Source organism: Trametes versicolor (genome assembly GCF_000271585.1).
Source record: "Trametes versicolor FP-101664 SS1 unplaced genomic scaffold TRAVEscaffold_9, whole genome shotgun sequence".
In the NCBI taxonomy this organism is placed as follows: domain Eukaryota; kingdom Fungi; phylum Basidiomycota; class Agaricomycetes; order Polyporales; family Polyporaceae; genus Trametes; species Trametes versicolor.
In genome coordinates, this window is record NW_007360329.1 from 1,636,949 (window position 1) to 1,661,532 (window position 24,584).

General features: G+C 55.7%; 7 protein-coding genes across 7 annotated transcripts; 3 read left to right on the plus strand and 4 right to left on the minus strand.

Annotated features, from left to right (window-relative positions):
- Positions 1–372: 372 nt before the first annotated feature.
- TRAVEDRAFT_50427 (subtilisin-like protein) lies at positions 373–3,029 on the plus strand (the record flags this gene model as incomplete). Its single annotated transcript, XM_008042956.1, has 8 exons — positions 373–663; positions 725–990; positions 1,046–1,262; positions 1,318–1,422; positions 1,489–1,694; positions 1,743–1,853; positions 1,905–2,343; positions 2,847–3,029. 8 exons carry the CDS (start codon positions 373–375, stop codon positions 3,027–3,029), a joined length of 1,818 nt encoding a protein of 605 aa, XP_008041147.1.
- Positions 3,030–3,759: 730 nt separating this feature from the next.
- Positions 3,760–4,788, minus strand: TRAVEDRAFT_50428 (uncharacterized protein; the record flags this gene model as incomplete). The annotated part of the gene is made up of 3 exons (XM_008042957.1): positions 3,760–3,777; positions 3,852–4,250; positions 4,306–4,788. The coding sequence occupies 3 exons, from the start codon at positions 4,786–4,788 to the stop codon at positions 3,760–3,762; spliced, it is 900 nt and encodes a 299-aa protein (XP_008041148.1).
- A 2,876-nt stretch (positions 4,789–7,664) lies between these two features.
- TRAVEDRAFT_50429 (uncharacterized protein) lies at positions 7,665–8,608 on the minus strand (the record flags this gene model as incomplete). The annotated part of the gene is made up of 4 exons (XM_008042958.1): positions 7,665–7,919; positions 7,967–8,272; positions 8,326–8,516; positions 8,575–8,608. 4 exons carry the CDS (start codon positions 8,606–8,608, stop codon positions 7,665–7,667), a joined length of 786 nt encoding a protein of 261 aa, XP_008041149.1.
- A 2,889-nt stretch (positions 8,609–11,497) lies between these two features.
- On the plus strand, positions 11,498–13,679 carry TRAVEDRAFT_129702 (subtilisin-like protein; the record flags this gene model as incomplete). Its single annotated transcript, XM_008043330.1, has 8 exons — positions 11,498–11,692; positions 11,755–12,020; positions 12,072–12,300; positions 12,357–12,461; positions 12,500–12,726; positions 12,777–12,923; positions 12,981–13,428; positions 13,488–13,679. The coding sequence occupies 8 exons, from the start codon at positions 11,498–11,500 to the stop codon at positions 13,677–13,679; spliced, it is 1,809 nt and encodes a 602-aa protein (XP_008041521.1).
- A 759-nt stretch (positions 13,680–14,438) lies between these two features.
- On the minus strand, positions 14,439–14,639 carry TRAVEDRAFT_90668 (uncharacterized protein; the record flags this gene model as incomplete). Its single annotated transcript, XM_008043331.1, has 1 exon — positions 14,439–14,639. A coding segment is annotated over one exon (201 nt), but the record flags the coding sequence as incomplete, so codon positions are not given.
- A 2,703-nt stretch (positions 14,640–17,342) lies between these two features.
- On the plus strand, positions 17,343–18,755 carry TRAVEDRAFT_73654 (uncharacterized protein). The gene is made up of 5 exons (XM_008043332.1): positions 17,343–17,704; positions 17,762–17,816; positions 17,873–18,276; positions 18,350–18,421; positions 18,491–18,755. The coding sequence occupies exons 1-3, from the start codon at positions 17,433–17,435 to the stop codon at positions 17,966–17,968; spliced, it is 423 nt and encodes a 140-aa protein (XP_008041523.1). The 5' UTR covers positions 17,343–17,432; the 3' UTR covers positions 17,969–18,276; positions 18,350–18,421; positions 18,491–18,755.
- Positions 18,756–18,928: 173 nt separating this feature from the next.
- Positions 18,929–24,074, minus strand: TRAVEDRAFT_171869 (uncharacterized protein). Its single transcript, XM_008043333.1, has 12 exons — positions 23,763–24,074; positions 23,601–23,709; positions 22,788–22,953; positions 22,021–22,419; positions 21,855–21,964; positions 21,621–21,799; positions 20,515–21,569; positions 20,310–20,447; positions 20,072–20,253; positions 19,973–20,013; positions 19,613–19,910; positions 18,929–19,554 (listed from the first exon to the last, which is right to left on the minus strand). The coding sequence occupies exons 1-12, from the start codon at positions 24,008–24,010 to the stop codon at positions 19,516–19,518; spliced, it is 2,964 nt and encodes a 987-aa protein (XP_008041524.1). The 5' UTR covers positions 24,011–24,074; the 3' UTR covers positions 18,929–19,515.
- Positions 24,075–24,584: the final 510 nt, after the last annotated feature.

Consider the following 24,584-nt stretch of genomic DNA (forward strand, 5'->3'; position numbering starts at 1 on the left):
GCTGAGCCATATTCCGAAGGGTACAGCTTCGGTGGTCGAACCGTGTCACTACGTTGGACGGATGTATGTTCGCATCTGGTCGGGTAGCGCGGACAAGTTGGTAGCCACCCTGCGAGCAGAAATACGCTACTCCTTGGAAGATTGATGTCTTTGAGCCGCACTGAATACTACTGAACAGCCGCATATCAAGATGGATATCCAAGCCACTATCATCTTCGAAGTCCACCTTTGGCAGATGATGAAGAGGGTTTCGCGCAGTATACATCGGTACTTAATCATCCAGCTTGAAAGTACTTAAAGCTCGCCTAAGTGCTTCGATAGAGCAAGCTCTGTGAGCCGAATTTCATCGTCCCATATCCTTTCCTTTCCGCCATGGTATCTGCCGCTTTCTTCATTCTTACCCTCCTGGCAATGGCTTTTGGCAGGTACATCAAGCAGCCACCAAGTCCAAGCTCGTCGGTTTCTCGGCGCGAGGTGTTCCAGCTTCCACCAGGGTTGGATATCCAATTCCATGAGCACAGTGCGAATCAACGTCTTGGCGACGCTATTTTCCGCTTTGCTATCAAGCCTCAGTCGCAGAACCAGACCGCGCTACTTGATTCCTTGATGGCTACAAGTGATCCTCTCAACCCTAAATATGGACAACACTTGTCGAAAGCCCAGGTACGCTAGCGCCTGTTACGTCTCTACGCCTGTGGATTCAGACTCGCTAATTGTCGTGCAGGTAGTACAGCAGGCAGCCCCTGCTCCAGCAATCGTGCAAGCGGTCACTGGATGGCTGCAGGACAACGGACTGGTGCCGGACGCCGTCTCCCCCTCTGGAGACATGCTCACCGTTCCCATGTCACTGGAGAAAGCCAACTCATTGTTGAACGCCAACTACTCCGCGTACGTGCATACGGCCACGAACACAACGGTTTGGAGGACGCTCGCATACTCAATCCCGGCTCACATCGACGAGCACCTGTCCTTCATATATCCGACCACGCAGTGAGTATGAGTAAGAAACGTATCATAATTGTGTAATCTGATTCGATACGAGCAGATTTATCCCTCCCCCGGTTCCCGCGGCGATCACGACACAGGTTGCGGGACAGGCCACCGGGAGTGTATACCAGACCGTTGCGACCTGCGCAGAGGCGATGACTCCTCAGTGTCTGCAGAAGCTCTATAACATCCCTTCCACGCCAGCTACCGCTTCAGGGAATAGCATCGTCATTGGTGGCTCCGCAGGGCAAGCCGCGGACCTCAAGGATTTGAAGGTGTGCCTCGCATGTTTTGCAACCTTCCGCCGTCATAACAGGTTCTGCGGAACAGGCGTTTCTGGCTCAAGAGCGACCGGGCATCGCAAACGCTCCTTTCACAATGCAATTCGTCAATGGCACCACAGTGCAAGGAAACGGTATAAGTTCGGTAGCAATGGTGCGTACCTTGAGCCTGCCGGGCTATGTCCGTCGATTGCTTGAGTGTTCACACTGGAGCTACTAGGCTGTTGGCGTGCAGTATACGGTCGGACTGGCAACGAACGTGTCCACGACAGTCATATATCCCGGACAAGAAGACGACACGGACGGCATTCAGGGCCTCTTCGATATCACAAGTTCCCTGCTCGCACAGGACACTCCACCACATGTGTTCCTTACAAACGTTCAGTACGAAGAGACTGCATTCCAGACGGCCCCGGAGGTCGCGCAGTGAGTACTACGCCGTTCCGGTGTCCCCACTATCTAACACACAACTAGATCTTTGTGCCACGCATTCGCGCAACTCGGGGCGCGCGGAACATCCGTGATCGTTACGTCTGGAGGCAGTGGCAATGATTCCCGTGCGATGTTTCCTGCGACGTGCCCTTAGTAAGTCTTGGTCTGACATGCCATGTTTCGGAGTTCATCGTCGTTCTGCAGCGTTACTTCCGTGGGCAGTACTCAAGGAAGCAATCCCGAGCGCGCAGCAGACTTCTCCGCTGGCGGGTTCTCAAACATGTTCCCTCGCCCTGCATATCAGCTCGATGCCGTGGGTGGCTATCTGAAGCAAGTAGAGAACTCAGACGCAAGCTCGGTCAACACCACCGGTCGCGCATACCCAGACGTATCTGCACAGGGCGCTCAGTTTGTTGTCGAAGTCGGCGGTCAGGCTCAGAGCGTCAACAGCACGACGGCCTCGAGCGCGACGTTTGCGGCCGTCATTGCGCTCCTCAACGATCACCTGCTCAATGCCGGGAAACCGCCGTTGGGGTTCTTGAACCCGTTGTTGTACTCCAAGGGCCTCCCAGCTCTGAACGACATTGTCTCCGGCAGCAGCAGCGAACCGAGCCGCTTTACCGTGAACACCGGATGGGACCCGGTATGTATTGTTAATGACCCAAATGTTCTGCGCGGAAACTAATGTGAAGGTTACCTGAGCCTGCGAAGGTTAATTCTGCGGCCTGAAATTCGCGGGCGCCAAACCTACCGGCAAATGCCGAAACTGCTGAAATATCGAGAATATTCGGGTTCTCCGAGTCTCAACGGTCACGCACCCGATTGTGAGTAGCGCGTAACTAGATCCAAATAAAATTGCGCCCTATATGAGTGGGCAATGGACGGTCAATTTGTTGCTCGGGATATTCTAGAAATTGTGTAGCGCAGCTGTTCGGGTACAAGCGCCCGCACCCGCCGACGCGACGTCGCGCGCCCGCGCCGCTCAGAGTTCACAAATAAGTATACGCAAAAAAGCGGTAGAGGGAACTGCAAGCTCGGATAGCACTCTGAGATTGTAAGTAGCGAAGACAGAAAATATGCGATGCTGAAAACAGGCGTACAATCAGGCTCAGGTCAGTGCCGACATAAGTCGGCACTTCTGGTTAGATCACCGGGCTCGGAACTCCCGATTTCGAGAAGTTGCTCGAGGTCGTAGCTGGGAGCAACTCGAACGCGAAGAGATCTCGAACTGCGGAGACTCCCCGTCGCTCCTTCGCAGCCCCGACAGCTGACGCCATCGGAGGCTCGGGCCTGGAGGGTCTGTTCCCATTCGATTCTTCACAGAAATAGGGCTCCCATTCACGATGATGATGTATCGACGTAGCTTCTTGTATGCCAGTGCACGCTGCGATGGCCTGAATGAACGTGTGCATCAGACGAACCATCGCTCGCACAGCGACAAAGCCATTATCTTTCTTCTTCGACTCGTCTTGGGACTATCTAGAGACTTTGAGAACACTACTCACAGGGATATCCACTCAAGCTGAAGGCTCAAGCGCGAGATGTATACGTGAACTTAACGTTGCACTCGGGGTACAGGACCGCAAAGTGTAGGAATAAATATCAGAGTAGCAGTTGTGGCTAGGGATACATCAACAGTATTGTTACAAAGCGATACATCACGACAGCGGTATAGCATCGTCCGGGTGGTACCGTATAAGATCCAGAGGGAGAGACGTAGCTATACGACAGAGCATATACAAAACAGTGTTCAGCACAACATACTAGCGCCGCGACAGCAAAAGCGAATCAAGCCACGAGCGGAGACGACCTGCGAGAGAGGTATATGAGAGAGTGCGCGTACACGGAGACAAAGAACTCACTTCACAAGGCATTGAATTTCATGCACTTCTTCTGATGTCGTTTCAGCATGTCGTTACGCCCATAGTCGGCTCCGCACGGTCCGCACACGAATCGCCACCCCCAGTGCATCTCCTTAACGTGCCTCGTAATTCCGTCGGCGTATGCGTAAGCTTTCACCCCGCATCCCGACCACGAGCAAGGAAACGTGCCATCGGGGCTAGCGACTGCATGGCTGCTGAGATGGCGTCCATCCGTACGCGGCGAGTGCGTCAGCGCGTGTTTGCAGGTGCCCTGGTTCAGACCGCATACGTCGGGGCTGCCGTCCGGAATTTCGACCGATTGGAGAACCTGCGCCTGCTTTGCCCGTTTGGGCGCCCGGTGGTCCAAGTCGGTGGATGCTGTCTGAGTCGACGGGCCCGCTATGGGCTCCTCCGTTCCGAATATCTGCGACTCCTCGTTTTCCTTGTTCTCTTCTTCTACTTGCTGACGACCCCGCTTCTTGCCGTGCCTAAAGGGAACAGACTCGACATTGGGGTTGTTCTCAGGCTGATCATCGACGCTGGACGGAGACACAGTCGCCAGAAGCGGAGTGGTGGATTCCGTCGTAGTGATTGTGTGGTCGAGCACCCCCATTTGAGCGGTCACGGAAGGAGACGAGGAGGACTCCGAGTTCAGAAGAGTTACAAAAGCCACAGATCGTGCATGTACCTTGGATTACAAAATAATAAGCACCCGATTATATACCACATGGAGTGAGACGTACCTGGCTAGGGCTTAGAATGTACTCATCTAGCTCGTCGTCGTCAAGATCATCCTCGTCCAACGCATCCTCCGGAGTGAGTTGGAGCGTGGCCGACGAGTTCGCCGATAGTACATTGCTCGGTGCCTCGAGAGCGAAAGGCAGCGAGGTGGTCGGCGGAAACGAACCACCGGAACTGGATCCGCTTAGGATCGGTGAAAGACATTCCGAAGGCGAGGGATCCGGGTCTGGCGACGCCGCCATGTACACAAAGGGATCTTCGACATACGGGAGGGGAGATGGAGGTCTCATACCATAATTCTCACTTTCCTCCGCGTATAAACTATCGGCCTCCGTATAACTGTGCTCCTGCTTGACGTCCTCGGCCCGCTCGAAGGATGTACTGGTATTGGCGACGTGTTCTGGCCAGGGGTCCGACAGACGAGCGAAGGCAGCTTCGAGATCCTCAGTACGGAACAGCGGGGGGCTGGACGCGCGGGAGTCCATGATCTACGCCTCGAAGCAGTAGGTTGTAGTAAAGCAGGGAGCGGTTTGGTCGGTCCGTAGGCGCAGATGCGAAGCTGGTGAGCGCAGGGGAGGGGGAGTAAGGTTGAGCGTCTTGGGACGCGCAGAAAGAGGTCGACCACACTCACCGCTCGCAAACAATGCCAAATTGCGCGTGCGCGGAGTTGGTGAACATCGACGCACACGACGCGTTTGACGCGTGACCGCGTTCTTCCTTTGTCGAAGGCCATTGTGTCTTGCATAGCCACGGAAGTCATGAGCCACTTTCGTCGCAAATTCGGCTCGGACGTGCGCACCTTGTTAGGCCCTTGAAGCTAAGCTGTTCGGCACGTTAAGTCCTGAGTCGCTGTACAGAATCGTTCCCGATGCGCGGTGAGGGATCTGGTCGCGCGCGATACAGTATCCCTCCGTTCCTGCTCTTATATAGCAGGGCGAATCTCACACACTGCTAAGACCTTTAGTAGACGAGCTATGAAGAAGCGTTATTATATGCTTCTGCGGCACAAACTAGGACGCCGAGAAGATGGGAAAGGCGCAAGACGTGTGTTACGCACTATCGGGCTATTTTCAACAATGATCCGCACTGGAGCGCAAAGAAATGATACAGTGCATCCCGCCCACTGACCTCCCCTTCGATAGCGACAGTGTTTCCAATGCGAATCCAGCCAAAGATCGTTTCTGAACGAGCGGTTTCACGCAGAGCCGGAGGCCGAAGAACGCCCACAGGGCTCAGCTTGGTGTCATCGCCCGACCGTATGTCGGTCAGGCGACGACACTCATGCTTCTGCTGTTCATGCCGCTGTGTGTCTCTACTAGGAAGGGGACTACATCGTTTAGCTGGGCCGCGCGGCAACCAGCCGGCGAGTTTGTGCCTCTACAGAAGTATTTACCGCTTTCATCGAGGCTACGAGAACTCTTAAACTTGGTTCGGGCGTAGAGATAGGCTTACTAGATGCGCTTTCGCAGGCGAACCTTTGCTCTGCCAATCACTACGTGTTGCGCATTGACGAAATAAACGTTGATGCATCGGCATGAAGAGCGCGCTCTATGGCGCTCTAGGCTGACTCCTGGCACTGTTGTGCTGGTATGAGAGACACAGTACCTGTATAATAGTTAGATGCATCTAGATCTCATGAGTGCGAAGTTATCACCATCGTACATATTCTCTGCCCGAAGTCGGGCGAGTCCATTCGGTGACGTGGCATATTCGGGGGTAGCCAAAGATAAATCCTTTATGAGGCTTCAAAGATTCATGAAAAGGCAGACACACTGAGGTCAGCCTGAGCTGCCACAGAGACACATAATCACGACGAGTAAGAACCTTTGATTTTTGCATGTCAACGTTTTCCTGGTGGACCAACCATAACACATGGCAATCCGGCGGTAGGTCCCCTGACAGTCCTGAGAAATGCGCCTCACGTAATCATAGTGCCGGGGGTCCTGCGAGTCGGCCGCAGGCGTCTGCGCCTGGCACACTGACTCGAGCTCTTTCGTCCTTTTTCCTACTCCTTTCTTCCCCAAGGCCTCAAGAATACCCCTAACGGCTTCTATGACTGTACTAAGGCTGTTCAATGGCTGCGCTTTGACGTTTGAGCTCTGATCCGAGTACCACAACTACATAATAATCCCTACTGGCCTGCCTTCACTGCGATCACGACTGAAAATCTGGCGTACATATCTTTCACGAAGGGTGAGAGTGATTTAATTTGGGGACTAATGCATCAATCAGACAGATTTCCACAGTGCATGCAACTCTACGTGGATTCGCAGTATGCTTATTTGCCGTAAATCTTCAGCCCCCGCGTTGAGTGACGCCATGCTCTCGCGGCGAACACAAGTGCGTGCTGAGCTACTCGGGCTGGGACGACAACGATGTGTACGCTCGAGAGCCTTGTAAGTTCCTCTCCATCGTGCATGAGGGCGGCGCCAGATGCAGTATGCAACAATCCAGGTCGCGACCAGGGCGCTCTTGTACGTCCATTTCGTTTGCTTATCGTGCACGCGTGGAGTGTCTGACGTCTACGACGTGCGTGAATATTATGCCGTGGACGCTCATCCACACCTATCCTAACAGACTTTTTGCTTCTCGTTCCTCGAAAAGCCGCGCTTTGCGACGCATCCCCGCGCCCATACGCCCCGACCAGGGGGAAGAAGTACGCGCGTTAGATAACGAGACCGAGAACGTCACCGTCGACGCGCCGTCGGCGAAACGTTCGTGCACGGAAGTGGGGTGTGAGCGAAATGTCGTCCACTCCAGTAAGAACTCGCGGTACGGAGGAGCTCCAAGTCAGTAGCCCGAGTGCCCATTCTGACGGTCTTATCAAGACGTTAGTGTGCGGCATACCGCCGGAAGACCCGCGCTCCTCGGTAAAATTATGGTAATGGAGAACGGAACTAGACCTGCGCACGGCATTTTTCAGGCGATGTGAGCTACCAGATAAATACTTGGGCCAAAGCGCGAGTCTCATACGCGATTCCAAAATTGCATTCCGGCGTCACGATCTTATAAAGCATATATATCATAGTAAGTGGCTGGGGACGTATAATCGCGGTTGTTACAAAGCAATACAACAGCTGCGGCATACCAGTGTTCGAGACGTACATAAGAAGTTCCAGGAGAGACGTTTGTGGCGACACTACAAGGTGCATATAAAACAGTGTTCACAACACGGCATAACACGACAAAAAGGGAATATCAAACAGGCGAGACATAGCATCTGCGAAAGAAGCATACGAGAAACTTGAAGGACGGGCTATGCCTGGAAGACGAGGAACTGATTTCAGCACGTATTCGTAAATACCCTGTTCACACAGCAAGCGTCGGGGACATCTTCCGGGACTTCAAGGGACCGTAGAATTCAAGCTCGCTTCGCTCTCTTGCGCGCTGGGTATCTCGCAGGCGCGGTCGATGAACCGGCTGCTGGCTCCTCCGCGCGGAGTCGCTGCGCCCTCTCGTTCTCCTTGTCCTCCTCCGCTACTTGTCGACGGGTTCGCTTCTTTCCGCGCTTGGAGGGAATGAGGAGTTTACGGAGGAGTGCCCTTCCTCTGGTGAATGCAGAAAGAAGGGCGGGCGGGTCTGGCTCAGCGAGAGTCGCAGCTCGTGCGGCCACCTTCTATCATATGTCAAGCACGCGAATGTATACAATACTGGGGGACATACCTCGCCAGGTTGCAAAAGGTACTCGTCCACTTCATCCTCGTCCAGCGCATCTTCTGGGGTAGCTGGACTGGTGACTGAGGGGTCCTCCGACGCATTGGTTGGCAATGCAATGTCGGGAGGCGACGACTGAGTTGTCGAAAGCGAATGATCGGGGCTGGACGGGCTCGGGAGCGGCGACGTAAACCCCAAAGGCGAGGCATCTGGTTCGGGGGACGCGGCCATGAACAAGAAGGGGTCGTGTACATATGGGAGGGGGGACGGTGGTTTTGTACCATTCACAGTCTCGCCGACATAGAACCAGGGTCGCTGATCGGAGACGGTCTGCGAAGGTAGAGGACGATTGATTGAATTCCACTTACCTGCTCCCAGTTGATCAAGTGATCCTGCAGAAACATACGCTGATGTCTGATGTACTCGGACAACTCAGAAGAAGTCATGGTAGCTGCTGCGTACTGGGGCGGACGTCGTAGCATACGGACGTGCATGGCCTCTAGATCCTCAGATCGGAATAGCGGAGGGCTGGGTGTATCGAAGTCCATGATTGATGTCTCTGAACGGCGACCGTCGTGAGCTGCTCCCGTCACATAAGTCGAAGTGGATATACGCACCTTGCTTGATAATACGAGCAGAGCTGTCGGCCATGTTCAGTAGCAGGTAGGCGGAATTGCGATGAGTACAGGCACGATAGAGTACCTTGTGGTTGGCGGGTGCGTGGTGCGTGGTGTCAGCCTGCGGTCGGTCTTATGTAGTATGTTAAAACAATATGTTTGACGCCTTCGGGTTACAAGGTCTGACGATCGTACAATGAGAAGGCTCTATTCCCCCCACCATAGCATAAACATCTCGGAGGTCACCGAAGTAACAGAGATAGCGCAAGTCGGAGTTGTGTCTTACCGGTTTGACCACTGCGATCATGTATCGACGCCCTGCACTTTAGCACAGAGTAACGATGCATTGCATTTCGACGGCCAATCCTCAATCATAGTAGCAAGCCCCTTCTGCTCAGCAGCGATTGTGACTCGGTGCAAACCCAGCCAGAGGTCGTTGCCGAAAAAGACTCGCGCGGAGTTTGCCAAAAGGAAAACGTCTACATCCAGCGTTAGAGATCGAAGAACGCGTATAGGGCTCAGCTGAGTAGAATCGCACAACCGACAAACAGCCGGCGATCATACTCAGGTCCGAGGTGCGGCAGCCAGCCAATGAACCTTGCCCAGGTTCCAAAGAAGTACTACAGCCCTCATCGAATCATAAACACGATGTTTCTTAGACTCTTTGTAAGTGCAGAGGTTGGGCCACGAGATGGACATTCGCCGGCGAACTCGGCATGCCAATCGCTGTGTGTTGCGCCCCGAGTCTTGATGGTTAAGATACCGATGCATACGCAGGACGAGCGCGCTCTTCAGTGCTCTGGGCTATACCCTGACATTGGCGTGCTTGTATGCGAGATAAAGTGCCTGTATAGAGTAGTTAGATGTGGCATGTAATAAAATAGACCGCTGCATCATGGTGAAGCCTACTCGAAGCGAACTAATCTGATTTCCATTCGACGACAGGACGCTTTGAGGAGATAACAAAGAGAGCATCGTTTTCTGGGACTAGAGTTCGCACGCCACAGGGGAATACTATGAAGGCGGCCTGAGTTGCCATAGATTCTCATAGCGAGCCTGGTCATATACGAGGAAGAGATTGTCGCATTTTCAAGCTCTCCCTCGCTCTCTTGGCCGCTCTACCACGACGGCATCAGGAAGGTCCCCTGACAGTTGCCACTGTCAGGGGTCCCAACCTTTGCACACGAACACCCCCGGCGCTCTTACTCGCAGCTTCGCACTCACTGTCGAATTTTTAGTATCAGCCTCCGTTGCGCCTCCCCGAAACATCTCGCGTCTCTGCTAGCCTTGGCCCGCAGGTCTCTGAGTCATACCGTACCTATGTTCGACGTCCTCTCAATGCAAAATTCCCTGCAACCTCAAGATATACTAATGTTCGGTAAGTCGCCGATACACGTATGTCTTCGCACGACTTGATGTACAGGACCCCTAGAGCGGCCTTAGAGTATGGGGCTGCGGCCACAATATGAATAGAGTTATTTTGGAAAATGATGAGTGAGTCGTTTTGCTGTCCTCGCTGGGCCCGGCACTATGGGCTTGCGATAGGAACGCGTATCACTTGTTCGATCCAAAGGGCATACTTACGTTGTGACCCTCATTGCGCCTTACCGCTATGGCAACCCGCTGTCGACGACAATTGGGGACTGGAGAGCATGAACATCACCGTGCGTGGTAAAGTTCCGTCCATAGTCGACGAGGGCCGCAAGCATGCTACGATGGCCAGGTTTCCATTGGGACGTTATCGTACGTTCACGTTCTCTGTACCGTACTCGTGAACACACGAGTTGCTACCATCATGTGAAATGGATGCAGATTGAAACATCATCTCACAGACATCCTGTTCTCGCTGCTCTGGCGCCTCACGACACTTCCCCCTGCACTTCCATTCGCATCGACGGGGGGAAATTACGCCGCGCCGGGCGACGAGGTCGCAGACCTCGACACCCCTTCGGCTCGGAGGCGCTTGAGCACGGAAGTTCGGACTTCTCCAGCCAGAAGCGCCGGCCGCAGGACAGGTTGATAATGCTTGCCAAGGAGAATCGCATTTCGATGCAATGAAGATGCACTATGAGTGCCCGTCCGTGCCGCCCTCTTTCCTTCTGCGTACGTGTGTTCTGTCGCGTATTCCACTGCTAACCATGATGCGTCGTGCGCAGGACGCCATATCTGCATCTCCGTCACGTATGCTCAAGGCCCGTGCTCACTCTGTACTAAAGCACTTCTTGTGATATGATAAGTCGGCGTGGCACAAGTTTGAAAGGGTGCGACAGATCGCGCGCGCAGGCAACGATCAATAGCAGGTCGCCTTGTTCAAGTTGTTGTTAGCGCCTTTGGCAGGAACCACCCTGTGAGTGCTTCGAACGATGGTGATTTTGAGCGGTCTCTCACAAAATGCCACCACATGCGCCGGCGGAGGTAGTCCCGATATGCTGTTCAAGGCCGAACAATGATTCGACCGGCTTCGAAGGGATGAACTTGTCGAGCTATCTGATCTTATTAGATATGTGATCATTCAGCGTTCAGCGCTGGCAGCTTCCCGTCCACCGCTACCTAGGGAAAGATTCACTGCTTACCACGAGCTCAGCGTCTTCGTACCGCGCGGGATGCTGCTGAACATTGACATATCACCTTAATCAAGATGGGTATCCAACCTGCCTCCAAGGACCTCCATCAAGGTTAGTAGATGGTCACGGCCATCTTGCGTAATACATGTTGGTATGTGAGACCCACTTGCAGACATATAAGGCCTGTCTGACTGCGTTTTCCGGGCCAGCTCTGCGAGCCAGATCCCCTCAACCAATATTCTCTCTTTGCCGCTATGTGGTCACCTACTATCTTCATCTCATCATTCTTAGCAATGGCCTCGGGCAGGTACATCGACCGGCCACCGATGTCAAGTTCATCGGTTTCTCCACGGCAGCTAATGCGCGTTAAGGTGTCGACTCCAGATTTCCATTTTTTCTCTCACAGCTCGAATCAAGGTGTCAGTGGATTCCCCGCTATATTCAAGTTTTTTATCAAGCCACAGTCGCAAAACGATACCGCGTTATTGGATTCATTGACGGCTACCAACGATCCTCTCAACCCTGCCTATGGAAAGCACTTGTCCAAATCCGAGGTTCGTCAACCGCTATTATATTTTAACCTGCTTTGGATGATCCACAGCCGAACATCGCACAGGCTACACAGCTCGTAGCACCTGCGCCAGAGAGCATGGAAGCGATCATAGGATGGCTGCAGGACCACGGCCTAACACCTGATGCCATCTCCCATTCCGGAGACGTGGCGACGGTTCGTATGCCGCTGGAGAAAGCCAACACGGTTTTGAACGCCAGCTACTCGCCCTACGTGCACGAAGCGACGAACACCACGGTGTGGAGGACACTCACCTACTCGGTCCCCGCACATGTTGAAGAGCACTTGTCCTTCGTCTACCCGACCACTCAGTAGGTATCTGGACACCGCTTATAAACGCAGTGCTGATCGTATACGAGCAGATTCATTCCTCCCCCCATTTCCCCAGCGGTAGCGCACATCACCGGGGCGTTGTCCATGGAGCTTGCCTCAAAGAGGGCACCGGACCAGCTCGCGAACTGTGCGGAAGCGATGACGCCCCGATGTCTTCAAACCCTCTACAACATTCCTGCCATCCCAGCTACCGCTCTGAGGAACAGTATCGCAATCGGTGACTCTGCAGCACAAGTCGCAGAGGTCCATGATTTGAAGGTGCGCCTCACGTATTTCCTTATTTTCGAACGCTACTATAACACGTCCTTGCTCAGGCATTTATAGCTCGGGAACGACCAGACATCACAAGCGTTCCATTCGCGATGCTGTCAGTCAACGGCACTGCGGTTCAAGGAAACGGCACAGGCTCGGCAGGAATGGTACGTACGAGCTTGGGTTGTGGCATCGACTGCTTGAGCGTTCACACTTGCAATATCATGCCGTCGGTGTACAGTACACGGTCGGGCTAGCCACGAATGTGTCCACGACAGCGTTATACCCCGGACGACAGAACGAAACAGACGGAATACAAGGCCTTATCGATATCATCGACTTCCTCCTTTACCAAGAGATCCCGCCGACTGTCTTCTTAACGAATGTTCAGTACGAGGAGGCTGCATTCCAGACAGCTCCGGAGGTCGCGCAGTAAGTGCCGTCTGAATAATTCGCCTTAAACGTGTCTGACATCCACCTAGATACATTTGTAACGCTTTTGCACAGCTCGGCGCGCGTGGAACATCCGTAATCGTGGCTTCCGGAGACAGTAATGTTTCCAGAAACACGTCGGACGCTTCAGGAAACGACGACGCTCCCCGCGCTATGTTTCCTGCAACATGCCCCTAGTGAGTCTGCATATCCCATAGATCATTCCACGCCCGGAGCCTCACGATTCTCTACAGCGTCACATCGGTGGGCAGTACTCAAGGAATAAACCCCGAGAGCGCCGCCCAGTTCTCCTCCGGCGGGTTCTCGAATCTATTCCCTCGACCTGCCTACCAAGTCGACGCCTTGGACGGCTATTTGAAGCAGCTCGGAAACTCAAGTGCACGTTCGATCAACACCACCGGTCGCGCATACCCGGATGCGTCCGCGCAGGGCGTCCAGTACTCTGTGTTGGTCGACGGCGAAGTTCAAAGCATCAACAGCACGAGTGCCTCGAGTGCAACCTTCGCGGCCATCGTTGCGCTTCTCAACGATCGCCTTCTGAATGCCGGAAAGAGCCCTCTGGGATTCTTGAACCCACTCTTGTACTCCAAGGGCCTCCCTGCTTTGACCGACATCGTTTCCGGAGGCAGCAGCACGAGCGACGGGGAGAGTAGCTTCGCTGCGATGCCAGGATGGGACCCGGTATGCCGCCACTGCTCGTGCGGCTACTACTCCGTGAAAAGACTAATGAGATGCTGTAGGTGACCGGGCTTGGTACCCCTGATTTCCAGAAATTGCTGGCGGTCGTCACTGGGAGCGACGCGGATTCCGATAGCTCCGAGACTGGGTCAGCTACTGGCCAGTCCTCTCCACAACCGACGGCTGATGCCATACGAGGTTCGGGATTGGAGGGCCTTTTCCCATTCACTATCTCCCGAGAGCAGGATCGATAGTCGGTTTAGGGGAGCGAAGGATCCGGGAAATGGCTTGTACAGTAACAATGGTATTTCGGGAGCGAGAGAGCCTGAGAGCAAGTACGCGGACGGAAGTGGTCCAAACGCGAGCGCAATGGCAGGGATTCTCTGTAACGACTTGCGCCGATGGTAGTTGAGAGGAATCCCAGAGAGCTGTTCGTATGAGGCAAACATGTTGGGGGCGACTCCGAGTCCTGCAACTCCACATGCATGCACAAACCACCGCCTGATACAAACTGAACCCTAGTATAAACGAGCCAGTTAAACCGGGGTACAACGCTTGCAGGAATTATGAGCCTTACGCGTGTTCACACTGTCGCGAGCTTCAAGACGCGACGGTTGTTACTCAGGCGGGAGAGGTGTTCAGGTCGATTAGTATTGGCATGAAGTATATTTAGTACTAGCAAGGAGCCATACAGGACGATTGTAACTATAGTAGCAAAGACGACAGCGGCAAAGACGAGACAAGTAAAGCGATAAAGCAGGATAGCGGCGCGCGACAGCGAAGAGTACAGTGTGTGCAATGGGGGAATACATGACGATTGCATAGCCATCTGTTAAGGCTTTCGTCGACGAGTCAGGACCGGTGTACACGGGCACTGCCAGTTACCACGAAGGCTCACCTTACTACTTCTTGGTCCGCTTCACAGAGGCTTTCGTCCGTTTCGCGGAGACCTTTGGCTTCGGCTTCGGCGTCTTCGGCTTCGGTGCTGGTTTCTTCTTATGAACACTGTCTATATGCCGCTTCACCTCGTCTTCCCGCGCGAAAGTCTTGCTACAGCCTGGCCAGGAGCAAGGCGCCGGCACACCCCAGTGCTCGGACATGATGTGGCGGTTGAGGCCACATTTCTGCTGATATCTCGACGCGCCGCCCGTCGGAGACCCGGTGCACCCGGGGTAGGTGCATGCAAAAGGACAATCGGCCTTGCGTCCCTTGTGAACCTTCGCGAGGTGGCCCCAGTCCTTCTTATGGTTCCACGTGAGCTTGTATTCGCAGGTGTCGCCCAATCGGCACTTCTGACTCGACGCCTTGGTAGAAGACCCTGCTTGGGGCGGTACTGGCTGGGATTTGGGCGTCGTTTGCTCAACAGAAGCTTTGGACCGCTTGCAAGGGCGAGAAGGTTTGGTGGAAGACGAGCCGGAGGAAGGCTGAGGCCCACGGCATGGTCTCGCGGAAACGTTCTCCTTCTCATCCTCCTCGCTCTCCGGGTCGTACTTCCTCTTCTGCGACAACCGCGTCGAGCGTCGGACGCGGGCAGGGCTTGAAGCGCTTGGCAGTACCACGGACTCGGCGGGCGGAGGAAGAAGAGGCAGCTGGGGGGCCTGCAGTCATGACAAGTCAGCGGCGAAGACGCAGGAATGTCTAGACTGAACGCACTGCGTCGCGCACTGTCTGAGCCCTGGTACTACTGCCGTAATCATCCACCCCGTCATGGTCCTCTTCAGCGTCCAAAGGGTCGTAGGGTGTGTAGGAACTTGAAGCCTTGGAGGGTAGCTTCACGTCCAAGGGTACATATCCACTTGCCGAACGTGGAAGGCTTGGGGACGACGGTTTTACGGCTGGAGGTGACTCAAAATCAAGTAGTGGAATGTTGACGGGAGTAGAAGGCCGGGGGTGGAGTTGGGGTGGATTGTCTACGCGCTCTAAGATGTGGCTCTCCAGATCCGTCTGGTTGGGGACGGTCAAGCTACAGGGGAGCAGCGTGGTGTAGAGCAACTCACTGGACACCATAATATATCTCCGAAAACGGGAGCATCAGCCTCGTAGACATTTTTGACGGGCGCAAGTGGTCGTGTTGAGCGCGGGGAGGGCGGTCGAGCGAGGAGTCGGTCGAAGTGATCCAGATATGCCTGGATGGACGATGAGTTGAAAGCCATGTTGAACGCGGGTAGGTGGATAGCAGGATGTACGCGGGGAGAGAGGCGAGAGGAGTGGGGTATAAAACGCTGGAGTTGGGCGGAATTAAACAGAGACGAAACGGACGCGCGCGCAGGAGTTTTAACGAGCCACAATAGCGTGCAAATAGGGACAAAGCTCTAGCGCGCACGCGCTGTTGACCGTCGACGCACTGGACGCGTTTTCCGCGTGACCGCGACAATGCTATTGTGGTGTCGAGCCCCGACTGACATAAGCGCGAGGGTCAGCAATTCGCCCGGGGTTCGAATTCACGAGATGCACTCACTTGCGGCGCCACTCCGCGTTTGCTGGTGGTCTCCATTGTCGATCGAAAATCGGAGTTGGAGTGCTATCCGCCAGGCCACCGGAGTCGACGTAACTGGATGAGCGCAGCGGTCTACGCTGTCCTCGGCAGGCTTCTCGTTGTCGAGTCTCGAACTCCACGTCGTTTGCCACAGGTTAGACAAGTCGACCGCGCACCTTGCGACGGCGTCGGTATGAGGCTCTTGATGAAAATAATGTCAATCTTTTCAATGGCCCAACGTCCGCCCCGCACCTATATAATGCATGGGGAGACGACGAAGCCCATTGACTGCGCGAGGGCTACAGCGTGCCTGACGTACGACGCGCACGGATCGACTGAAGCGGGCAGAGTCTCAGAAAAACGGACCTTGAGCATGGCGCGTAACTGCGGGTCAAAGCATACGATTGCATCGATCATTGTGAGCACAAGTTCGGCATGTAGGACTTCATAAAAAATTGAAACGACGCCGCGCCAAAGCCGCTGAAACACGAAGAGCATACCAAAGTTACTGAGCGCGTACTTTGAGAACAAAACACCATTCAGTGCTATGTCCTCAAAGTGCGAGCACTGTGAAGATGTCTCGTCGCCATAAACATCATTGTTCTGCCATGTGGCCAACGAGGGCACTCATCCTTCAACAGTATCATGGCAATAAACGTCTGCCGTCTCTCTTAGGGCATTCAAGAGGGATTGATGGGTTTTGCAAGCATCTAAATCGTTCTCAAATGCAACGAGCGTTGGACATTAATCCTGAGGCCTGCGGAAAGCAGTCAGATACGTGTCAAAGGTCAAAGGGCCGATCGAAATTTATACGTGCAAATGCAACTTCGCTTACCAATGTCTTCTCTCTTTCAGCGGTTCGAGGAGATGCGCTCGACAAGAGATCGATAAACAGCAATATGGAATCCGAGCTGAGTGGTATGAGGAAACGACCGCCTCAACAAACTTCCACGCATTTCTGCCAACAACGGCGCCGACAGCTTCGAAGCCCCCGGACAGTCGGTGGACAGGCGTTGCCAGGGGTCCTGCCCGCCAGTACCTTTCCCTTCCGTACCTCCATGATCCTATACCGTTCCTACTCTCAGAGCCACCGAGGTTCCTCGATTTCCCATTCGGCACACAACGAATCTCAGACAAATTCCTATTTGCGAGAAAACGCACCGGGCTTTGCGCTTGCGCCTGGCGTATCGTTCGCTCCGCTGGCAGGCTGAGGTATGGGTCCGCGCGACGTTTTAGACAGTCCTCGTCGATGCGCTACGGTAGTCCACGCCTCTATCAAGTTTTTGCTGCAAGACTATGCACACGCGCATCCGAGTCAGTGAAGCTCGATATATTTGCCGCTTCGCGCCAGCCACCTCTTTGCTTGGGTATGTTTGGTTCCGTTTGGATGTGCTCCAGATTTGCGCAGGGCGCTTGCACAACCCGACCGCTCCCGCACCTACTACGCAGATGCACGCGGTCTGGGCTCCAGAATGCCTCTGGACAGAGCGAGCATTGTCTCGACTTCACATGCCATCCGCGCAAGCCGCGCATGAGCCTGCTTTATAAGGTGCTCGGCCTGTGTCCACGCAGGCCAGCTGACAGCAATAACGCATCCCAGTCCCGCCCTACCCTTCGCAGAACCTTCCTCTTCGACGCTAGCATGGATCTCGTCCAGTTCTTCGACGACTCTCTGTTCAGCTTCAGCAATCCTCTCTCCGAGTTCGATCGTCTCTTCGATCACGCCTTCCCTGGACGCGCCGCGGCTGCGCCCCATCACCAAGTCCAGCAGGCGAACAACACGTCTCATGTTTTACGTCCATCGTAAGCAATATTGATTCATTACCATATGTATCGTCGTTTTTTGACCATTTCGTCCAGACCAGAGGCGCATGAACACAAGGAGAAGAACGGGGTTAGTCCCGCGGGTGCCAAGGTATGATCCCGTTTGTTGCTAGAGCGCTACGCCCGAAGGATTGACGCGCCCTGCAGCCCGAAGGGACGCCGGCAACGGGTCATGGTGATCTGAACGCCGCATACTTGAGGAAACCCTCGGAACAGCAGTCAAGAAAAGTCGCTGTCTCTTGAAAACATTAAACCTTGCCTTAATCGCTTTCCATCGCTTTACCACCATCGTTGTTGTCGCCACCACCGCTTTCCCGCACTGTACTACCACACTCAAGCACCTGTAGACATAGCATAATATCTTCTCACCGCTCAAAGCCATTTAGCATTCTTCGTCTCGCTATGGAAGTTTAGTTCCACGAAGCCTGCGCCCGGGCGTATCGTGGAGTTCGAGGCACACTAGCGCTCGCAGGAGCATCTCTGCCTCATACCACCACCGCGCGTCATCAGTGTCATCTCAGAACGTCCGCCAGACGGCCTAACCCACTGAAGTATGCACTCAACAATGACTATTATGCAACTACACTCCATCTTACAACTAACGCGGCCACCTGCTACTCGTAGATATGTCGAACACTCACAACCCTTCTCGCGACGAGATGACCACCTCCAAACATCCCGAAATCGACTCTCCTGGTGAGCAATCTCGCCGTTAACGTTCATCCCCTCCGGTCCTCCTGAGTGCAAAGTCTGATGCGGTCACAGGCTATACGAACGAAGGCCGACGGGACGCAACCAGCGATGTTCCTGCGAAAGACGTCGGTACAGAGGGCAGCGCTCCCCGCTCTGATCCTGCCGCGTCCGGGAAGGTAGTTTACGCAGAGTCCAGCTACGGCGCAGGGTCATCTGGAGGAGGAGACTGGTTGGAGGAGGGGATGGACAGCTGAACGGTGAAATTAGGAGCGTGTTAAGCCTCGAAAAGTTGTAGGATAGTTTCAAGATGTAGCAATATGCCTCAATGGAGTGGTGCAAGAACCCGTCGTGGACGATGGCCAATGGGCTCTGACATCATGATCGCATCCTTTAGATCACCAATGACGGCGAACGGTATGTCAGAGGTGGCGAGCTTCAAAGCTCTAGCCTTGCCTAGCCTGAAAGAAGAGGCATCTCGCAGAGACAGCCACTCAAAAACATAGGTTCGATGGATGATTGACATTGCAAGCGGTCTAGGTAAGCGTGAGTGCGGCAGCAGAAAACACAAGGAGATACACGTGATAGGACAACATGAAAAAATAGCAGTAAGAGTACGCCGTAGCCACGACGTCGACGTCGTAGCACGCCGCGTCGGCACCTGCGCATCAAACACGGAGATGTATGTAGCAGTATCAGTATAAGCAGTAGGCGGGCGAGCGGGACAGGGGAGAGGGGAGGACGGGGCGCGCAGTGCCGACGCAGAGTCGCAGACGTACGTAGCGGGCAGTCGTTCAGTCCATGAACCCGGGCAGCGTACACGGGAAGCGTATATGGGGGTCATGGGCATGGGGGCGAACGGTAACAGTTCGTGCACGGCGGGAACGTGCGGCGCTGCAGTAGGGCGCGCCGCACGGGGGTAAGGAGCGAGCCGCACGCCGTGCGGTGCGGGGAGGCAAAGGAGGGTGGGGGAGCAGTCCATGCGGCGGGGCGAGTACTATGTAGGGAGATATGCGGGCTGTCATCGTCCGGGAGGTATCGTAATGGTATATGGACAGGCGAATAGGAAATGTGCTGGTCCTGACACGGAGAACGCGCGTTCAGTACGAGAAGATCATCAACCACGGGTTGAGCACGATCTGGAGACAATTGGAGGTCAGCTTGAGGACACGTTGTGAAACGCTGCAGAAGACGTACCGGGAAGAGGATATGGCACCCTACGACGACGGCGAGCGGGAAGATGACGGCCCAAGCCGAACCGTCTATGCGCCACTCGAAGGGCACAAGCGACGTGCTCAGGATGACCATGCCCGCGACAACGATCCAGGACACGAGCCACATGAACCAGAACCGCTTGAAGATCTTCGGTACTTCCTTGAAGAAGTTCGAGCGCTCGACTTCCTTCTTCGTCGCGCCCCAGGTGATGTTGTACGAGAAGAGATGCGCGAGGATCGCTTGCGATACCGGAATGGACAGCCCGCCGAAGAAGAAGAAGCTGCGTACATGCGACGTCAGTTTAGCTACCCCGTCACCGGAACGCGGAGCGGAGATACGCACAAGAAGGGGACCCAGAGGATGTTCTGGAAGAACGCGGTGAACTGCAAGGTTGTGCCTGTTAGACTATGATCCGGGACCAGGCGTCAGAGCATTACGCACCAATGACTTCTCGCCAAGACGGTACTCGAGGAGCGTGAAGCCGACGTTGCCGGACCCGATGAACACGATCGTCGTCGACAGCCAAATCTCGAAACTGTGCATGTAGTAGCCATCCACGGGGAACTGGAAGCCGAGCAAGATGTAGTTGACAATACTGATCGTAATAGCCGCGGCGATACCGTCTATGGGCGCTAAAGTCAGCGAAGGCAACATACGGCGAACGGGGCACAGCACTCACAATACGAGAACATGTACGACATCATCGAGAACTTGTAGTGCAGGGGCGCGTTCGACCACAGGAAGCGGTGGATCTGGTGCGCGATGGGGCCCTTGCGCCACCACTGGATGATCGGGTTGAAGAGCAGCTCGTTACATCCTGAAAGAATATCCCCGTCAATGTCAGCGTCCATCCCCCTCCGCTCGAATGTGCACAGGACACTCACCATAGGCGTACTTCTGCCAGCGGTTAAGCTCATCGTCGACGGTAAGGGAGACACCCTCCTTGAAGCCGCCCAGAGAGTAGGTAGCCCAACGAATGATGTACCCACGCATCTGCAACCGGAGCGCCATATCGAAGTCCTCAGACACGTTCGATTCAGACCAGATCTTCTCGTGCCCATCAGCAGGGTCGATGAACGCCGCGTCCTGCAGCGCGCGCCAGCGGAGGAACGCATTGTGCCCGACGAACGGCGCGACCTCGCCGTTCGCGCACGCGAACGAGATGCACCTGTTGATACGCCGGGTGAAGTACGCGATGCCGTTCTCGAAGTAGTGGTGCGCGACCTGCATGACGTCAGACTCGTGCTGGATGATCGCCACCGTCGGGCACTCCGCCATCTCGCGCGCCGCGTCCCGCAGGCAGTCCTCGGGCACGATGGTGTCGGAGTCCACGATGAGCACGATCTCGCCGATACGGCACGCACGCCCGTTCGCGGCCCATGGCCGGAACCGCCGCCCGCTCGCCTCGTAGACCTCGTCGATGGCCAGCTGGAGTGCGCGCTCCTCGAGGTCGTCCCACTCATCCTGCGACCCAACGTCGCTGCCCGGAGGGTTTACGCGTTCACCGAAGCCGGGGTTGAGCTCGCCTTGGTCCGAGCCATCGTGGTTGCGGTACTGCATGCCGTACCGCATCTCCTCATTCACAGCGCCAATTCCGGGGAGGCTGCGCGTAGCGACGGATCCAGCCTGGGAGTGGCGCGTCTTCTCGCGGACGAGGAGCGCGTCGAGGTGCCGTTCTGCCTTGAGCGAGAGAGCAAGACCGTAGTTCATGTTGGAGGCCTTCTTGAAGCGACCTGCACGCTTGAAGCCGTCGTTCGAGTCGTCGTGCTTCGGGCGCGCGACCCAGCCGATACCGTGGTTCGCGTAGAACATGATGCGCGCGTCACGCTCCTCGACGGGAAGGAGTCGGAGACCATCATCGTTAACGAAGATCGTGGAGGTACCACCCTGGCGGGCGTACGTCTGCATGGCCTTCTTGAGCGACTCGATCGAAGGCGCCCTGGGAGTGGATTAGCGCCTACGCCCTGAACAGGATTGACGCGCGACTTACAAGACACTGTCTAGGCTCTCCTTGTAAACCGGCATCTGGATGGTGACGTGAGGCAGGTTGTTGTCGACGACCTTGTTCGCGCGAGGCTTGACCGCGGAGTAGTACTTAGAGTTCTCGTGGAACTGGGCAATAGGACCGATGCACATAGAGACGTTCTGGATGATCTGCAGGGAAAAGAACTGCACGGGACAAGATGAGCCGACTGTCCGCCACCCAGTGGCCAAGACGACGTACCAGAGACACGCAGAAGAACAACGGGATGACCGAACAAAGCGCGAAGCGGATGTAGTTGCCGTCGAGCTCGACCTCCTGGAGCAGGATGTTGACACCGTTGCCGATGAAGACTGCGCGCGAAACCTTCATCAGCAGAAGTCTTCCCGATTTGAGCATATTGACTCACAGATACTCAGACCGGCAGCCAGGCCGTTGTAAATCGGGGCGAGGAGCATGGGTCGTCTTGGCTCAGGTCCAGCCTCGACGTCAGCATACGTGTCTACAGTGCTCGCAGCCTCCGACACAACGACGGTCTTCTTCCCGCCATACCATGTGCGCTTCGTCTTCGTCGTCGGCCCGACCTGCCCTTCCCTCACGTCTGTATCCTTCTCCTCGCCAAGCGCGAGATCCTCCGCACTCATACCGAGGACACCGCCGGAGCCAATAAAGACCCCACGCGGCGTGCCTGGCACAGGCGTCCCGAGTCCGGACGCGCCGGTGGCATTGGGAAGCACGGAGTTGCGCCGGAGTTGCGACTGCGACAGACGCGTGTTGATGTGCTGTAGCGAGTGGCCAGAGACGGAGCCTGACAAGACCCGGGGCGAACAGGGTCAGCGCACATTCCAAACCACGCAAGGAGACCAAGAGGAAGCCGGAAACGGAAAGTGCCAGCCGGGAGGAGCAGCCGGAATGGAAGGGGATTTACGCAGGGCAGAAGCTAGTGCGGGTGCACAAGCATTTCTCTCAAGCAAGCATCGCAGCGATGAGCGCGGTTACGACAACGGCAGGCTTCGCAGCGATCCCCGAGAGCAATGGACGCTAGTCGGAGTGCTGGGTCAACGCCTCGCCGCCGATAGCGCGGGTCTTCTACCCGCGGCGCGCCGCCGCTTGCAACACAGACGCGGCAATCGCGCTCCCCGAAAACACGCATACGATAAGGAGGAAGACGCTCACCTGATACGCTGGCAGGATGACTGTTCGTGCTGGTCGGGTGCGATCCAGGGAACGCGCCTGGTCGTGAACGCCAAAGCAGCTTGATGAGACGCTCCTCGAAATCGTGGCATGTCGGGATGATGTTGTCGATGGAGTCTGACCAGACCACCAACACCCGCTCGTCACGCTGAAGGCATGTTCGTCAGCAACCAATCCCGCTAATTCGAACCTAGGAACGCCGCCGAAGAGAAGCACGCACGCCCTGAGCGGCTGGCAGACTGTGGGCGCCGCCAGCGCCCCGAAGCATGATTATGCACAGCAAGGGCAGGAGCCTACGCTGAGGTTGCTCGACACCGCCGTCTATGCCAGCTTCGTCGACAATCATGCGTCGGTGTCGATTTGACGCCCACTCGCGCCTCGATCACAGTGATCGCGTGAAAACGTGCCTGGGTATACCCTTGTTGCCGAAAGAAGACCCCTCGATCGCTCTCGCCGCCACCACAAAACATCGTCGTCTGCGGCGCTCTGAGCGGGGCGAGAGCGTTGCTGCGGAACCGCAGGCGCGAGGACGAGTGGGGCGGGTAAACCCAGACAAGAAAATTGGGTCCACCCCCTCGGAAGACGGCGACCGCAACGCGGCGGCGGGTGTTTCAACCCTCCCGTGATACTACAGCAGTCGCCACAATGCAGTGCAGGCGCGCAAATAATGTTGGGATGAAGATGAAGAACAGGACGTTGTTCATGAGAAAGGTGGCGTCTCGGCGCGACGAGGCGCACTCAGGTAGTGCGGATAGGGCAAGGCGCAGCTGATAGATGAAGAAGCAGACTACTCACGATGAACGCCGCGCTCTGCTCCTTATCGGCGGTCGGCAGGTCGACCATAGTGTCCAGGATTTGGATGCGCGTGTTGGCATCAATGTAGATGGACCTGTCGTCCGGTCCTCTGTAACACGGTAAGTACTCGCCGCACGTCCAAATCCACAGGGTTTGACGTACACTTCCGAGAACGCGGCGTGCACGGCCGCACTGCGCACCTTGATGGCGACGGCGGGGTTGAGAACGCGGATGGCGGCCTCGAAGGGCTCGAGGCCGAGGTTCTCGTAGGGGAAGACGCGGTACTCGCCATTGTCGACGCGGAGAGCGACACCGACTGCGATGTTGTCCTCGTTGGGGCGGAACCACGCGTCGCCCTGGGTCTGCTTGAATATGTGGTGGAGGAAGGCGTCGTAGCGGTCGTAATCCATCGTGCCGTCGTGTCTTGGGGGCGGAGAGGACTACGGAGCGAGTACGGCCTTGGAACGCGGTCGCTCAGAGGGAGCGGGCGAGGGAGAGGACTATTTTAGCAGGAGGGGGAGGGGCGGAGCGGGGAGGGGAGGGTGGTGGTAAAGAGGCAAAGGACCGACGCGGAGCAGAGGAGGAGGGCGGAGTGCGTGGATGCGCATGGCGATTGCACTTCTTCAGCAATTCTCAATCCAGAACGCGCGCGGGCGCTGCTTCACACGAAAATCCAGCGACCCCGGCGCACTCGCCGGCATGGCCTCCGCTTCCAGCCAATTATTGCCCGGCTTCCTTATCGCCTCTTCAGATCAATCCCCGGCGCTTCCCCCTCCGCCGCTTTCGATCATTTCCCTTGTCCTCCGGACTTTCTCTTCGGTCCCGCGCCTCCCCTCGTCCCCGGTCTCTGTCCTCCGCGCCCGGGCAGAGCAGCCACCATCGCCGCTCCCGACTCGCCCTCTCGCCCATCTGGCCCCCGCCCTGCGCCAGGCGTTGGCAGGACACACACAGGACAGCAGCCCGGGTACGCGCACCGTCATAGAT

Coding starts and splice junctions, on each gene's coding strand:
- TRAVEDRAFT_73654 (XM_008043332.1), top strand. CDS start 17,433: ATGAGCCTGCTTTATAAGGTGCTCGGCCTGTGTCCACGCAGGCCAGCT. Junction 17,705..17,761: donor TCTCATGTTTTACGTCCATC/GTAAGCAATATT, acceptor CATTTCGTCCAG/ACCAGAGGCGCATGAACACA. Junction 17,817..17,872: donor TTAGTCCCGCGGGTGCCAAG/GTATGATCCCGT, acceptor CGCGCCCTGCAG/CCCGAAGGGACGCCGGCAAC.
- TRAVEDRAFT_171869 (XM_008043333.1), bottom strand. CDS start 24,010: ATGGATTACGACCGCTACGACGCCTTCCTCCACCACATATTCAAGCAG. Junction 22,420..22,787: donor TCATCCTGCCAGCGTATCAG/GTGAGCGTCTTC, acceptor GGGTCTTGTCAG/GCTCCGTCTCTGGCCACTCG. Junction 20,254..20,309: donor GTCGTACATGTTCTCGTATT/GTGAGTGCTGTG, acceptor TAGCGCCCATAG/ACGGTATCGCCGCGGCTATT.